The following is a 17,983-nucleotide window of genomic DNA, read 5'->3' as shown; positions in this document are numbered from 1 at the left end:
TCAATCAATGTGACCAATGTTGATATTCACAAAGTTACAATTGGATTATCTTATCTACATTTGACAATAGTTAAAGCACCCTGTAAAAGTATTGATGCCCTTAAGATTTTTCAGCCTGAATACATTATAATATAATTTGTGGTAGACAAAATAGCACCTTACAGAAAGAAAAATAATATTTTAGAATTTAATGTTTGTTTATTTTTTGATTTTCAAATTCAAATCTGTCAAGCATGGTATTCATTTCTTTCATCTCTCTTTACTCTGAAATTCCTAAATAAAATCTGATGCAACCAATTGTACCCAGGTCTCCTAGTAAGTCAGTATAAATCTAGCTGTCGGCCACATAAAAAGTCGGCCCTCGGACCTTAAGTTGATACATATCCTAAAGTATCATGTCTGTATACTTTTACACAACCAGTTTTCTGCAGCATTTTACAATTTTACCTCCAACAAATTATTTAGTTTTTCATTTAAATACTACAGAATATATGTCAGATTGCCCATTTCAATGCATCACAAAAACTGACACTTTAGATTTTTTGTAGATTTTTTTGTGGATTCTGTAGATTTTTTTATATACACTTTTTTAAAAATAAGAACAATGAAAAATGAAAAGCACATGTATATCGACAGGTAAAGTGACTTTGTGAAACAGAATTACTAAGGAACTAGCGCAATATACAAGCATAAATATATTCAATAAAAGGTACACAATAATATTTTTAAATAGCTATATGGAAGACGAGTGATATACAGAAACAGTAAAATAATATGGGATGTTCTTAGATGATTCAGTTAAATATAATAAAGATAGAACATCAGCACAAAAAACTAAAAAATAAAAACCTTCTGTACATACATCCACTCTAAGATGTTCTTACTGGTTATAAGAACATCAACACACAACCTACATACAGTTAAAATAATAACAGTAAAAATAATCCTCAAAAAAGTTAATAAAAAATATGTTTTCTATGTAAGATATTGATATAATACGGTCTCATCTATTTTTGACACATGGATACAATAAAGAATAACATAACTAAAATGGCCGATTCTTACATTGCATGTGTACAGTATGTGTATGAGGATTTTTCTTTCTTTTCTTTGATTTTTTTCTAAATAAATAAAGAAAGTCAGTGTGTATTGGAGGATTCTCCAGACTGACCCTCTTCCATAAATCAAAGGTGTGTAATGTGAGGCCTGACCACAGGGGTCACCACCTGTAGCGTTACATGAGTTGGAGTCTATTGCCCTGCTGTCTGCACCACTGTCCAGATGACATAAAAACACTGCCTCATTGTCATGCTAGCAGCTAAAAAACATAGAGGGGTTCTGGAAAGGAGTTTGAGGAGTAAAGTCAGGATCTATATGTGTGTACATGAGACACTGCTGATAAATAGCAGAGCTAGTTTGTGTGTAGTTAGCAGCAGTCCAGAGGATCCCTCAGGGGTTTTTAACAGATAAGCTTTTGATTTGTATCTGGAACCAGAACAAAGATACCCGACGGCCCGCTGACCTTACAGACGCAAAGCCAAGTGAAAGCCGTGTCAGTCTCCACAGTCAATATCCTGCATGTCCTTTTATGAATCATCCTAATCATTATTGGAATCGTTCTGCCTCGTCAACGTTTCTGTCCTCCCTGACGCTGATAAGATCTCGTTTCAGCCTCGAACTGCAGGCCACGATTTAGCATTTTTTTGCTCCGAGCTTTATGCTCTGACAGCTTCCTCATTCGGCACTACTAATTGAAAGTCGATTTAGAGCATCTGGCACAGTTATAAGATTCCTTATAATCCTCTTTCAGGAAGATGGTTTACCCTGTTTAGAGGCATGAGGGCAGATCTTTTTCACTCCTAAAAAAAACAAAAACAAGACCACAATGATGTCTGTATTGGCAGCTCGTTTGAGGAAATGCTTTTTACATTTCAAGTTGTGTCTATTGAAGCTGAATTTGAAACCGGAAACTTACACAGACTGAATAAAAAGACACACATTTTTTTAATCTCACTGCTTAATCACACCAACCTTCTCTTGTTATGGGTCAGCTGGAATTACCAACACTATTTCTATTTTTCTAGATGCCACAATATTGAGAGAAAGAATATGTCAGGGATGTATTTATTAATGTCTTTGAAATCAGAAGTTTGCATACCGAATGATTACTATTTCTCACAGTGAAACATGTCCTGTACAGTCATTGGCTGAAAGGTTGCTCAGAAAGGATGAAGCCGGTGCTCCTAAAGGAGGATTTAAAAGACAGATTGCAGTTTGCAAATGCACACAGAGACAAACATCTTTATTTCTCAAGACATGTCCGGTGGTCTGATGAACCTACAGTAGAACTGTTTGACCATATGACCATAGTATTTGGATATTTTCTTCACCTCCCTCCTTTACTATCCAGCTTGATTTGAAGAATCAAAAATCAACCCAATAACTGAACCACCTGGAATTTGTAAAGACTTATTTGCTCCCATTTTGCTGGTTAAAATATTTTTTAAAAATCAAATTGAAGGTGGAAATTTTTTAAAATTAGATTATCCAATTAGCTCAGAAAAAACCAGCCTCTTGTGGCAGACGGTCTGGACTCTACGCTAGTGATAAACGATGGCTTCCTGGAGGCATGGACTCTATTGAAGTTTTAAATGTTACCCAATCGCTAACATTTGCCTATGACGATGCTATGAAGCTAACCGGAAATTGTCTGCACTGTAGAAAAGTACAGATCTGAATGTGGCAGCTGTTGATGTTAATTCAGTATTTGGATGCGCGGCCAGCACGCATCCAAATACTGAACGGCTGAAGACTGAATGGCTTCGTTCACATCCTTTGATGCCATTGCCAAAACTACAGGCAGATTGCAATTCGAAAAAGGTGCAGAGAAGTGTATTGTTCACAACTCCTCCTTCTGCTCGCTAACTGGCAACGTAGAAATTCTACCGGAGAAATCCAAGTGAATGGGAGAAACCCAGACTGAGCTTTTAAAGCGAGATTAGAACCGAGCGAAACTGCGTAGGAAGACAATGGCAAGGCTCTGCCACTAAAGAGGGAAATATTTGAAGCTTTTTACATAGTTTTACTGAAGGTGCCTGCAAAGGTAGCAGACACATGTTTGCATGTTTGACCAACCAGACCTGACAGGTATGGTTTGGAATTTTTTTGTTGCATTTGGTTTATCTTAGACAATTGCAGTTAATCAGAGGTTATCTAGATAATCTGACTGTTCTCATGAAACCTGTTAATCATCATCATCATCATCATCATCATCATCATCATCATCATCATCATCATCATCATCATCATCATCATCATCATCATCATCATCATCATCATCATCATCATCATCATCATCATCATCATCATCATCAATAACATCATCAGCATCCAGTCATATGTCAGCATTCACTAAAGCCACAAGAGCAGCAAGTGATTCTTGGCTCTTGAGCTGACACACTTCTCAAAGTAATCCTTTTAGTGAATTTAAATAGTAGCCTGTGCAGAGACCAATCACAGCCAAATAATTTAATCAAAGGGACCAATAGGGATCGTTGAGCAACACTCTAATCTCCGCCTTCATCAAAGCCATATGACTTTAGTTCCTCTTTATGATCTCCAGACCTGTTTACCACAGTCTGCTTTCAGTTTCTGTGTTGTTGCCCCACTGCATGTTCTTCACACAGACCTTCACTGCTGCCTGTCTGAGTGCAGGATATTTTTCTCCCTCTTCTGCTCACAGTTATGCAATGTTTTTGCTGGCAGCCAGCTTTTATTCTATGTCAGCCATTATTGCCGACCAATCAGATGTGTGATAATAAAGACAAACTCAGCTCCCATGAACCTGTTAATGTCTGTGTATTCCCCTGATTGTTGGCAATCTCCTCATTTTCATTTACTGGAACGTGTTACTGGGATCATGCTCTGGCTTGCAGAGAGGTTTTGTTGCAAGTCAGATTAGAAAAAAAGGGGAATTGGTGTACTTCTGCACTGCACTGAAGGTTCAGTTTAACAATGTACTGTAAATGTGAATTGCATTATAATAGTCAGTGGTCAAAGAGTGGGTAATTCTATGGCTACATGTCTAATGAAAGTCAGAATTTCTATGCTTTTAGGTCTGTAATTTGCAATTTGGAGTCAACACAGACGAGGTTTTTCAGCAACTATGCTCACCGCACAGCACAGCATAGTCCAAGCTTGACTCAGTTTATCTCCTCTGTAGAATTTTTGTAGTTTTCCACAGCCTCTTCTCCATGTGTATGGCTTTAACCTGTTCTCCCCCAGCCAACCCTGACCAGATTCGTCTCCGTTTGCAGACATGACGTGGTTCTTCCCCTTTTTTCGGAATCACCTCAGGGCTGGTTCAAGCCAGAGCTAGCCAGGTATTACGATCAGGCAATATGACTGGCAGCAGACTGGCCTGTGAGTTTATGTCGACATCTCAGCCACCATTTTCAATCTGCAATGAGACCCAGTAGTTGGCCAGACAGGCAAAACCTGACGTCTAAACCTTTTTATCAATTGCGGCAGAAGAGCACAGACAGCATCAGCAGGACATGGCAACTGGCTACAGACAAATATTAAGTGATTTTGGAGAAACTAACCTCTCCAGGGTGCATGATCAAAATCATCACAGCTGATGGAAAACTAACCCGGAGCATCACCCTGAAAATTCAGGATTTCCTAATCAATAGCTGCAAAAGCAAATGAGGTAGATTAGCAGTGCTTGCCTACGGCTGAGGGTGTCATAACACGCTACGGTGAAATATCATCCGTCACTGGATATTAAGCACATCATGACAGTCATGTATGACACTCATGTGACTGTCAGACAGCAACAGCTTCTTCAGTCAGAGGCCTCCTCAGATTTGTCCCATGACTGATTACCAGCCCACAGCATGACAGTCTGCATCAACTCGTTGAAGATACTTGGATGATATGAGTTCTGACAACATCTTTTTCCCCCTTTGGGATCAATAAATTATTTCTGAATTTCTGAAGAGTGGGTACAGTTCTGCATTGCAGAAACATGTTCAGGCTGAAACATGTTCAGTGGAAGATCAGAAATTAGTAGCTACAAGCCAAGAACAAAAATAGAACTTGCAGTATCTCAGTGAGATTGTGTTCTAGAGCAGATTCCAGAATACAGTGTCCTAACTTGGAGATGATTGTTGCTTTCCTCAAACCACTGAGGTTAAGATGCTTAATCTGCAGCTTCTAAAACTGATAAAACATATAATTGGTTTGACCTACTGTGTATCTCTTCATTTAAACATCCATTCATTGTCTTTACCCGCCTGTCTGTGCAGGGTCACGGGAGCTGGTGCCTATCTCCAGCGGTCATTGGGCAAGTTGCCAGTTCATCACCGGGTAACACAGAGAGACACAGCACAAACAACCATGCACACACGCACGCACACGCACATTCAGATCTTAGGGAAATTTAGAAAGGCCAATTACCTTAACAGTCATGTTTCTGGACTGTGGGAGGAAGCTGGAGTACCCGGCGAGAACATGCCGGAGTTTGAACCCCAGGCTTTCTTCTTGCTACAAGGCAACAGTTCTGTCAACCGCGCCTTTCATAAAAAAAACAACAACAACAACAACAACTTATAAATCATAAAAGATAGATAAATATAAAAGTATGACACATTGTATTACTTTATTCTTTATTCAAATCAGAAGAGCGTAGCCTAAACTTTAGAATGAACTACTACACGTTGCAGACTGTAAGCTTTTCACGGCTGAACTAAATGCTAAATGTCCGTGTATCTCCTATCCTCAACTTGGTTCTTCTTTCTTGGGCTCCTTCTATTTTTCACTTAGGTGGTTTTCATGACATTTGTTTGACCCACTTATTCCAGTTCCAGTTATTTTCATTGTGTGTCAGTCAGACAAGCAGCAGCAAAGCTTTTTCTTTTACTCGCTGCAAATTCTTGCACAGGTCACTGAGTTCTTTCTATAGCGGGACCACGGCTATTTAGGGTACAACATGTTCTTTCTAGACTCACAACACTCATGCAACAAAGCCAGAAAAAGGGGGAAATGTGTGATCTTGTGTTTTTATTCAAAATAGTTTATTTCAGCAGGATCTACATGAGATGGTTTCTGTCATAGCAATGTTTCCATTACAAATCTGCACAAAAATTAATATTCCACTAATGCAAAAAATTTTTACAATTGCGGTGTCCATCCATCCATTTTCCATCCAATATTAGAATGCGCCCCTCGCCCCGTTTGTGCTTTATATTGTGCCTGCATGATCTCATCGGGAGATTGGTCTCTTGCTCTCCTAAAGACTTCCACAGTGTCATGTAACAGCAGGGAATGTCTGTGATCCAGGAGACAATCTGGGTGATACTTCCCCGGCCAGAACTGAGACTGCATTTCATGCATTAAGTGACAAGCCCCTTTTCTTGACAATAGACAAATGGCAAGACCATCAGAACTGAAACTGAATTTCATGCATTAAGTAACAAGCCCATTTGCTTGACAATAGACAATTCCTGATTGCCCTGATGCATAACTATCAGGGATTCACACCTATTGCCCAATCAAGTCTCTCTTCTCTGACCAGAACCTATGAAAGGGAGCCAGATCCACTGTTGGTCAGAGCAGACTTGACAGACTCCTTTGACTCTGTACTTTTGTTCTCACCACAAGCAGCGTTATCATCCTCCAACTACTTCCTGTCGTCTTTTTCGTGGTTTGCATGACTGGAAATATCTGGTTGTTGACTATGTGACTCGTATCATGGGGAAAAAAGAGTTTTCTTTGCAGTTTTGCAAAATATGTCCAAAAAAAAAACACCTCCACCTAGCGCCAAACCTTTTCATTGCAAAGCAAGAGTTTTTTCTAAATGGGCCTGTTTCCATTAAGCAGATTTATTTTCGAAATGTTACATTTGGTGTCTTTTGGTTTAGGAATATCTTCCCGTGATTCCAGAAAGCTGCCAGAAATTTTACCACAACCATCTACCATTTCCTGGCTGACGGCTTTGTTGGCTGTAGATTTTAGAAAACGCAGCGGACCAACACCAGCAGATGACATGAAATGCAATTTAACTTTAATTTCATCAGAGAACAAAACTTTGAGCAACAGTCCAGTTCTTTTCTCCTCTGTCGAGGTCAGACATTTCTGACATCGTCTCTAGATCAAGACTGACTTGACATGAGGATTATGACATTTGCAGCCCATGAGTCGGATTTGTCTGTAGTGGCCCTTGCTGTGACTCCAGCCTCAGTCCATTTGTTATGAAGTTTCCCCAAAATCTTGACTGGTCCTTTACCAAATGTTTTCTTCCGTTCAACTTTCCATTAATATGCTTGGATACAGAACTCTTTGAAAAATCAGTTTCTCCAGCATTGACCTGTTGTAGCTTACTGTCTTTGTGGAGGGAGTCAATGTCTCTGGACATTTGTTCAGTCAGTGACCTAATAACCTAACCTAGTGACCTAATAACTCAGATTGAGAGAGCATTTAGAGGCTGAGGAAACATTTGCAGGTGTTTCATCTTGATTAACCTATTAGGGGGGAGACCATATTTTTCCTCTAAGGAAAGTTCCACTTTATGAAATGAGTGACTTTGTCATGATATTCAAATTTTTTCAGACGTTCCTGTGCAGCCAGGGCTACTCTGGAATGTTTTAGATTTAAAATAAATGATGTGGGGGTGCTGTGGTGGCGCAGGGGCAAAGCACAACCCATGTATTGAGGTCTTAGTCCTCATGCCAGCAGTCGCAGGCTCAATTCCCAGCTTGGTGACACTTGCCGCATGTCTTCCCCCTCTCTCATAACCCTCCTTCCTGTCAAACTACTTTCAAATAAAGGCCACTAGAACCAACAAAACCTTTAAAAAGATAAATAAATGATGTGATAGAAGGACATAGTCGAAGCACAAATCTTAATCCAATTGAGAATCTGGGGACAAGTTTGAAAACTGATATTAAAAGACACTAAGAATTCAGATCTCTTTATGTCCGAAGCTGGTAGAGACATGCCCTGAAATTCTTGTAGTGTAATTGCAGAGAAACGGGCACAACAGTGTTGATTTGAAGGTAGCGAAGGGGTGGTACGTTGACTCTTCTTGTTGTAGTGTGACATAATTTGTCCCTCCTGGATGTTGCAATATATTTTTTTGTGATTGTTGTAGCCCAAAATTACTGATTACCTTTTTCAAAACGTTGCAGTGAAAGTTGTGAGACATCATAAAACAGGAAGTTAAATTAGAAGAATGCAAAGGGGGATTGCTCAATGTTCAGTTGAGTTGCAGTGACTGGTCAGATTTGCAGAAAAGTTGCGACGACGGCTGAAAATTGCGAGTCTGTGCAAAATTTGGGGAATGATGAATTTTTGCATCGTAATTTGTAGATGGCCAACATCCTGGTAAACATCAGGCATCTTCCTGGCATAGACGCATTTCAGTTTGGATTTCTACGGGTGAAAATCCTCTTGTCCTCTAGGCAATTGGTGAAATCAAAGCCAAGAACCCATCTGAACTGGATCAGACCTCAGTGACGATACAAGGAGAACAGAGCATCGTTGTCGCTTTGTTTGACTTTGCGTGCGTGTGCGGAGAGGGCGGGTGTTTGTTGAGCGTAGCAGAGAGAGCAGGCCTGTTTGAGCCGGGACACGCCACCAGCCATGCTGCTTTTAATTACATCACAGGCAAGAGAGGCTGTGGTGGCAGAAAAATGGGGATTACGACACCGGGTCACAGTGTGTCCACAGAGAGAGTCTGCTATCAGGGCTCTGCAGGCATGATTGCGCACTCAAAGCAAACAACATGTCCTCACAACCCTTGTAAAACTGTCTGCAGTGTGCAGCTGACAGACTGCAGATAGTCGCCTCAACAGGTTTATAATGCATAGTTTGCATAGTTTTATTTTCACTTTGAAGTTTGTTTGAACAGAGAAGTTAAAGCTGGGCTAAAAGCCCAACAACAAATAGTTGAAAAACCAAAATCTCTGCTTAAATGGTGACGGGGTATGAAATATTTTTCTTCTATTTTGATGTTTGTTTTTCAAAAACCCACATAAAGATTTCATTCAATAACTGCTCGTATTTATTTTTCATTTTTCTTTTTTTTTTAAGTGGATAGACAATATTGAACTTATTTCTGTTCAGAGAAACAAGGAGAGATCAGTGAGTTAGGTTCAGGACAATTCACAGCAAAACTCATGAGACCAGATTTTCATCATCTATGTTTCATCTGATCTGAAAGGTTTTCTAAAGTGTCAGCCATTTTTGTTGGTCCTGATGGTTAGAAATCCAGTTTGAAATCATTTCTGTATTGCACATAGACAAACAAAAAGAAAAGTCCTGTCATTAATTTGAAAAAGAGAGAAAATAGTAGTTTAGCAAATAAAAATTGGTGGCACAAGTATTGGTACGCCTTAAGTAGCTAAAGTAAATTTTAAATAAAATTTTAAAAATCATTTCTTTTGCAGTTGATCAGAAAACCAGCTCAAGTGAGTACAAAAAACTTCTTTTTTTATTTTTTGGGGAAAGAAAACTAAATTAAATAACTTTAAAGTTTAAAGTTATTTTGAATTTTGCTATTTTCATCAATCTTTTCTAATGCGATTCTTCAAAAAAAATTTGATGGAAACACAGAGTGTAAATCATGATCATGGTCAAACGAAGTCACTAATATGCTCGTTTGACATTGGCATTTTATAAGATGGCAGAAATTAGCCTTCATATTTCTAGTGAACTGAGTAGTTAGTGTGACTCAGCTGAGGAAAAAAATTCTTGCATCCTTATGGATAATGGTTTTATGTTGTTTGCTGAAGGTGAAATGCAGATTACTTGCAGCTTGTTTTTAGTCTCTATTCCCTAAAACAGAAATCAAGCAAAAGGAAAGAGCGAGCATGTTTTCCTGAACTTCACCATCTGTTTCTTAAACATAAACATTGTTAAATCGGAACTAGAAACAAAACCAAACAAAGGATGTTGATGGTGAAAAATTCCTGCTACAGAACTGAACTCAACACTTCCTGTTCCACGAAGGCTTTAAAACCATCCACTCTAATGCAGCAGATTGTTCTTTGCCCTCGCCTTTCAGCTAGCTTAAATGAACCTGTTGCAAGCTGGCCTGACATGAGTGGGTCAAAGGTCACACAGTAACTGCTGGTAGAGAGTGCTGTTCCCTTTCTTTTGTTATCATACCATTTGGTTATGTCGACAAAGATAACCCGGCTCGGACAGCGTCTTGCGGCTGGTTTCATGAATTAGCATGCAGTAAAACAGGTTCTGTAGAGTGTTTAGGCTATAGAGCCGATACCATCGGCCTGTTTGACAGTGACATCCTCTGTGACACTCAGCTGAAAGGTATGCGCGGTATGGGAGGAACTCAACGGCACGCTGTCTGAGCCCTGGCAACCGGTTGTTAGCCCACGCTTTACCCTAAAGGCCACTCACACGTCCAGCAGGTCGGTTTCTGGAAACAGGTTCCCGGGTGAAAGGAAACGACGCCCTTATTAACATGAGCTTTTGGTTGACTAAAGACAATTGCATGATTTCCTCCCGCTTTGCAATGCAAACTGATCAGGAGTTACTCAGCACTCAGCACCTATTGCTGGATTGAAATGCTTCTCATGATTTTGACCACTAAAAAAATATAAAGAGTATCCCTTAAAGTTTATACATCTGACTTTAGACAGTATAATGAGTTATATTGTCAAACTGCACTGCTTTAAGTATGTTGCATATGTTATCCTTGATGTTCTGTTTTCAGGAAACAGTGTGCCTTTTTTCTTTTACAGTGCATTCCTTTCAATCTGCACCTCTTTCAGAGAATACAGGTCAGACCGGTAGGGGGGTGAGGTGTGTGGTTCCCTTCAGGCTGACATGACAGAAATATTAGTAACATGGAATTTACTCACCTGTTGACATTTATAGGAAATGGCAGTTACTCTTCTTGTCTGATTTATCTCAACTTCTCTTCTTTCATTCAAACAATCTGATATCAGTAAATCAGACTGTTTTTCTTATTTTACGTTTCCAAAAGTCAAAGTTCTTAATAATATGCTATTATGAAGAACCTCTAAAAGTAAGTTATATACTTACTTGTAGTAAGTATATAACTTACTGAAAGTAGGTTATACTTTTGTGCCTTTGTAGTTATCGGTGGATACATACAAACATTTACAGGTACAACACTGAGTTTTCATGTTTGGGATGGTTCATAACGGCCATACGTCAATTCATACCACACCAGACTTTTCTCATTTTTGTCAGCTCTACATTGCTGATACAAGTTATGTAATCCGCAATCAAACAGCTGTCAAGTAAAACCAGTCTGTCTGTTAAGGCATTTGTCAAAAGTCTCAGAATTACCATGGTCCATCTGTACAAAAACCAAATGACGCTCCGTGTACAGATAAACAGAGCAGAGACAAAGAGTCACAGTGTGCTCACTGACTTGTTTTCTCCTTCCGGATGTCAGGCCACGAGATGAGCCGGGACACCGTGGTGGATCATATGACCTGGGATGTGTGGCTTTAAAACTGAATGACTTATTTATGACTGTGCTTGTCTGTCTCCTCATTTGGACCGGGGTTCAGCAGCGTTTACAGCAGCCGTACGCCTGTAGATCTGTGTCCCTGTTGTCAAAAGTTCTGACCACCAAAATCCTGTAGAAGGTCGAGGCTGAAGCCAATGGGGAAAACCTTGCTATACAAAATGATTCAACAATTTTAATGGAAATATGCTGAGGTAAACGATGTCCGCTTAGTTAAGTTGCTAACTGTGTGTGTGTGTGTGTGTGTGGGGTGTGTGTGCGTGTGTGTGTGTGTGTGTGTGTGTGTGTGTGTGTGTGTGTGTGTGTGTGTGTGTGTGTGTGTGTGTGTGTGTGTGTGTGCGTGTGTGTGTGTGTGTGTGTGTGTGTGTGTGGGTGTGTGTGTGTGTGTGTGTGTGTGCATGCGTGTGCGTATGTGTAGGTGTGTGTGTGGTGATTCCAGGTGAGGTTTCTACCTGCATCATATGAGATACTAGGAAGACAAAAATAACCTTATACATCCTCATTTTTTTTTTCATCGTTGTTGCACTGCTGTAATATGAAGCTCTGCCACAGTCTCAGGCTTATCGGAACTTATAAGACGTTTTCTTCCAGAATGAGCCCACTCTTAACTCCAGCCGTTCTCCCAAATTGCATTCAGGGTTTATGTGCCAAAAATCTGGAACAAACTTCCAGAAAACTGCAAAACTGAAGAAACACTGACTTCTTTTAAATCAAGGCTAAAAATATTTCAAGTTGCCACTAATTAATAATAACTGGTATGCTGATTAATACGTTTGTTGCTTTTTTCAAAACTGTTTATTGTGTTGTGTTTTTAACATGTAAAGCACTTTGCCTTGTTGCTGATATTTGCTATGCAAATAACATTCACTTGATATTGTCCAGTTTCTCTGTCCTTGGTGAAAACAATCATCCCAATAGCATAATGCTTTCACCAAGTTGTTTCATCAGATACACAATACAATTGGCTAATATAATTAACTTTGTGGCCCACCAGTATCTTAAATTTGCTAATTTTGCCAAAAAGCTTGGACACCACTGACAGAGCAGAGAAATATCAGTATCTAGTGGTAGGTGTGTATTATTGTGGCCCAGTCAAACTGCTTCTCTCCTGACTCAAGGGCCACATCCCCCCCACCCGTCTCTGGACACCTAATCCCCATAAGCCTCCGTAATGGCCCTGGACAGGGAAGAGGAATTGGTGAGGGGAAAGTTTGAACTTTATGACCCTTCAAGCCGATTATTACGGGCCAGCTGAGTTTCACAAGTGGCCCAGCGAGGCCTCAGTCTCAACCCGGACAGGCACATTGCGACAGAAACTTGAAGACATCGTCAGGATATCTGTAGCTCAGGCCGAGAGCCGCCAAGGCAAACACTCCACTCTACTGCAAACGCTGATCTGACTTAAAAACGAGGAGAAATATGCCATTTGCCACTAGAGGGCAGCACCGACATTTGGTAATTACACAACTGTTCTCTGCGGGAGAAAGTATGTCACTTGGCCGCCGCTCGTGGTGGACCGAGAGGGTGATGACCTGAATCTAAAACAGAAAGTATCACAAAGGTGGATTAGCAAAGATGCTCATCTAACCGTGACCCCCTTCAGTTAGAGGACCGGTACAGTAATCAAGTTCAAAAATATTACAGGTCAGTAATGACGGACTTGAATAAAAATACTACTACACACTACTTGAATAAAAGTAGTGATATGGTCAAATCTTACTCAACTAAAAGTAAAAATTGCTCGGTCAAAACTTTACTCAAGTTAAAGTACTGAAGTACTTACTATTGAAAATACTTAAGTATTCAAAAGTACTAAAAAGACGTATTCAAAATGATTTAATTCAATCTTTCTAATTTAGGTACATCTTTTCTGAGGGCTTTTACAGTACCTTGTAACTTGCTGATCCCAATAATGAACTAGCCTGTAAAGTCGCTCAGCTACAAAATGTATGCACCACCTGTAAAAATTTAAGCACAAAAATCCTTTTAAAAAATAACATAGCATAAGATATTCCTTTATTAATCCTGCAGTGGGGAAATTTACATTGTTACAGCAGAACAGAGGACAGAGCAGAACCAAGATAAAAATCTATATATACAAAATACAAGTGAATATAGAAATACTGAAACAGTAGTGTATGAAATATAAAAAATAAGTAAATTCCAGGTGTATATGTTAAGGTAGGCAGATAGGTGATGTTACACATAGATTAAAGTAAATAAGTAATAAATGAAATAGTAAAGCAAGTCATATTGCACATGGTGACAGATAGGCAAGTTGTTATACAAGGTGAATTTGATATTGCGCACAGTTGAGCACTATACCAGTCATAAGTGAGTAAAGAGAGCAGGTTTATTGCTTGTAGTAGAGAGTAGTGAACTACTGAGAGCAGCAGGTGTTGTACAGTCTGACGGCGGCCGGAAGGAAAGACCTGCGGTATCTTTCCTTCACGCACTTAGGGTGCCGCAGCCGGGCACTAAAGGAGCTGCTCAGTGCTGTCAGAGAGTGGTGCATGGGGTGGGACGGGTACTCCAGCATGCGCTGAAGCTTAGTCCTCATTCTCCTGTCAGCCACCACCTCAACTGGGTCAACATGACACCCCAGGACAGAGCTGGATTTCCTGAGGATCTTGTTACAGATCCTTTTTACCATCTACTTTTTACTAGCTTTGGCTTGAATTTCTCCAACCGTCTTTGTTGTCATTGTCTTCTATTATATTGGTGGTTAGCAAACAACTCAAGGAAGCATTACCGCCATGCCAAAAATAAAAATAAATAAAATGAATTAGATCCTGTTGTACAGGTTATGGTGTAGTGGTCCCCAAAGTCGGTCCTGGAGGGCCGGCATCCTGCATGTTTTAGTTCTGTCCCTGGTGGTAGTAACAACCTTTTCAGCATGTCAATGTTCTTCTTAGGTCTCTAATGAGCCATCATTGGATCCAGGTGCGCTAAACGGTGTCTACCGTCACTCTGCTTCCCAAATGTTTCTGCACTAAACCAACTTCAATTTCATATTTCTAAGATTCTTAGCTAACTTATTTTTTTGAACCAGGTAATCCCTGCAATGCTTCTCCAACCATCTCCATTGCCGAGTTTGAATGAAAGCAGGAGCTCATCTCGCGACATTTAACAAGGATAATTCCACATCCCAGGTGTGAGTGGAGGCTGTGATATGCTCCCCTTCTTCAGGAGCATAGCGCATTTCAGTAAAGAAAAGCAAAAATGACTTCTTTTAGCTAGCTACAAAGCTAGCCAAAAAGAACAAGTAACATCAAGCTTCCTAGAAATGTAGTGGAGTCAAAGTACATTGTTTGTCTTTGAAATGTAGTAGAGTGAAAGTCATAAGTTCCCCCAAAAATAAATACTAATGTAAAGAAACTCAAAATATGTACTTCAGTACAGAACTCAAGTAAATGTGCTTTGTTACTGTTAGCCACTGAGAGGTCAGATATCTATCACCTCTGATCTTCAGGGGGTTATTATCTATTAATTCTTTACCACAGGATAACTTTAAACTTTAAGAAGGTCATTAGGTGTTGCTGTGTGTTAACTTTGAACACCCACCCGAGTTTAAAAATAGCCCTGCTAAGAAACAGCTTGAGGGGAGGGAAAAAGGTTTGCTTGTGGCTGACTTGCTGCATCAGAGAAGAAACCACAGCTCGACCACTCGCTTGAGATGTTTGCAAGGGTCCATTTCCATCCAAGCCGTGCGTCTGGTGAAATGAAGTGACTTGTGGTGTTTTAAAAGATAAAGCATCTCAACGTGTTGAAAACTTTACGCCTCTGAAGTGAAATGCACTTAGAGCTTTGAATTGTTTTAAGATCCGATGACCCCCCAAAAAATCTTTTGGGACTCAAACCTTCGATGTCCAAACAGCAGACCAACTATGAAACTTCTGAAAGACGACTTTGTTGGCATGAGGAAGTCTGAGTATTTCAATGAGGAAGTTTGCGATTTCTGGTAATCTGATGTGCGAGAGAGAACAGAATGTATGGGCCTGAGCACACTCTCATTATGAGTTGTCTGGACGGAGTGTGTAGTCTATGGCTTTGAAAATAAAAGATCTAGGACAGGCTTGAGAAGAGCATGGCTTTGGTATTAATGATACCAAATATTTTCTAGTGAAAAATTCCATGTAAATTACATTTCCTTTTGTTTTGTTCTGCAAAATGTTTGGTTTGATTTGCACCTGTCTTCATTTTTAATGGAGTGGAATACAACAAATACATTTCAACAATACACTGAAGGTTTTATGAGACCCAGTTATAATCTCTTTGTTTTAGCGGTAGTTGAGTTGCGTGTGTCAGTTGTTGAGAAAAATTTCAAGAAGTGAAGCATGGGGAAGTGAAGTTTAAGGAACTTCAGCAGGATTTTGTCAGATCAGAATCTAGTGCACAAAATTTTCAGTTTCATCCTCCCAAGAAATTGCTCCACAACGGCGGACAACGCACTACAAGAGCTTCCTTCCCCTTTTTTGTATTGTTTATTTCTCCTTATAGTACTTTCATTTGTTGCTAACATCCTACTAAGTACAACTTTTTAACAAAAACGTTACACCACAAGGTACATGTGCATGAATCACTTTATTTGTCTCAAAGTAACAGTAAGTACAAGGGGTTTTTCATGGTAGTGCCGGTGGTGGCCCCGGGGCCTCATGGGCTCCTCGCTCTCTACTGTTTGCAGAAGCGGCTGTGTACTGCACAGGTCAGGACAACGATCAGCATGACAAACTCTTGGAAGTCGACCTCAGCGTCCCCGTTTAAGTCCAGATCTTTCAGGAACTTGTCCACTTCACCGGGATTCTTCGCTCCCTGGAAAAGCAAATAAAAACTTTACTAGCAGGTTTGCTTTCACCAGGTCCTTTTAGAACCATGTTTAGCTGATTAAATAGGTATATTTTAGATAAATACAAGGTCTTTGAAGATGGAATTCAATGAAAAGTTGTCTCAATGTACAATAATCCCTACAGAGACAATAGCCTTGACATACATCGACTGACTATTTTTTGTCTAATTTCTAGTATACCTTAGTTCACTTGAAATAAGACAAAATTACCTCACAAGTAACTTTTCAGCAACATATAGGATCTTGTTTTAAGTCAATGATGAATGAAAAAGTACTAGCTCCACTGGCAGATAATCACTTAGGGGAAAAATGTTTTGTCATAGGTGAAAAAAATCTTCCAGTGGAACTCTGACTTTCCGCTATCTCGCTGAAAAGTGACTTGTAAGTTAGTTTTTGTCTTATTTCAAATGTACTAAGATATTTGCACCAGAAAATAGACAAAAGTACAAAGTTAGATTTTATGTTTTTGCACCATAGTCCAAAATATGCTCCCTAGCAATGATGCATTGCCTCAATAGACGTTTAGAAACTCTGTTAATGTTAAAGCTATGAGCTCTACATGATTATCTTGTCTGTTTCCACCCCGAGGCACACAGGCATCCCTCCCCAGGTGAGCAACGTACCTTGAGCAACCCAGGCAGCTCCTTCTCTACCAAAGTCTTCACCTCAGTTTTGCTCAGCGTGCTCTTCTTCCCATCAGAACCAGCGTATTGGTCGAAGGTCTGTATCAGGGTGGCCATTGCCATCTCCAGGCGACTCATGATTGCAGCCTGTCTGGTCCTTAGCGTAGTTCAGGGGAGATTCGGAGCGGCGGATGCACACGGTGTGGGGACAAAAGGTGGAGGCTGTTTTTATATTGTGTGGACCAATGATGAGGCTAGACTTGAAAGGTTGAGCAATGCCGTGTGTTTACCATAGGTGGTGACTCCGACTCTACAGACAACATCCATACTCCACCCAATGTACATACCCACTAAAAGCCAGCTTCTGTCATTGTCTTGTTGATTTAAGGAGGGGCACTATCATTAATGTAACCACAAGATGGGTCCACTTAAGCTGGAGACCAAATTACTTTAATACTTTAGGTTGTTATCATCTTATTGTGCAATCTAGGATCCAAACATTGCAGATTGTTGCCTTTTTGTTTTTAAGGATCACGATATCGAAACAGGTTTAAGCTCACAATCACTACATTTCACCGTGGTCAGTGGTTGCCCATGCTTCTGCACACCAGCGAACACAAATAGGTTTTGTGAACAGAAGTGTTTGCTTTTGCTTGCGTTTTCTCTTGTGCACCTGATTTCCTGTAAACAATCCCTTAGGGTTTCTGAAAGTAAGCAACCTTTGCTAACACAGTCAATAACTGCTTTCTCTACCTTATTTTTATCTCTGCTTCCAGATGTATTATAATAAAGTGCATCAGGAAAAGGTGCAAATGTTCACATTACCAGTTACTGTGACCTGATAAGCCCAGATAGGAAAGTATAGCTTGTATTTGTATCCTGGTTGTAGCATAAATGTCACTTTTGTACCTCTGACATCTTCAGTTTTCTTTGCATTTATTTTCTACTGGCTGCGAAACAGATTGCTCCTTGGAAATAATAGTTTATCTT

General features: G+C 40.0%; 1 protein-coding gene across 1 annotated transcript; it reads right to left on the bottom strand.

The window, feature by feature from the left end:
* Positions 1 to 16,089: 16,089 nt before the first annotated feature.
* LOC103480189 (protein S100-P) lies at positions 16,090 to 17,212 on the bottom strand. The gene is made up of 2 exons (XM_008435061.2): positions 16,994 to 17,212; positions 16,090 to 16,336 (listed from the first exon to the last, which is right to left on the bottom strand). Exons 1-2 carry the CDS (start codon positions 17,129 to 17,131, stop codon positions 16,196 to 16,198), a joined length of 279 nt encoding a protein of 92 aa, XP_008433283.1. The 5' UTR covers positions 17,132 to 17,212; the 3' UTR covers positions 16,090 to 16,195.
* Between the last annotated feature and the right edge of the window lie 771 nt (positions 17,213 to 17,983).

Source organism: Poecilia reticulata, chromosome 18 (assembly GCF_904066995.2).
Source record: "Poecilia reticulata chromosome 18, P_reticulata-male-v2, whole genome shotgun sequence".
NCBI classification, from domain to species: domain Eukaryota; kingdom Metazoa; phylum Chordata; class Actinopteri; order Cyprinodontiformes; family Poeciliidae; genus Poecilia; species Poecilia reticulata.
The sequence above is the reverse complement of the archived record's forward strand: the minus strand, read 5'-3'. Positions and strand labels throughout refer to the sequence as shown.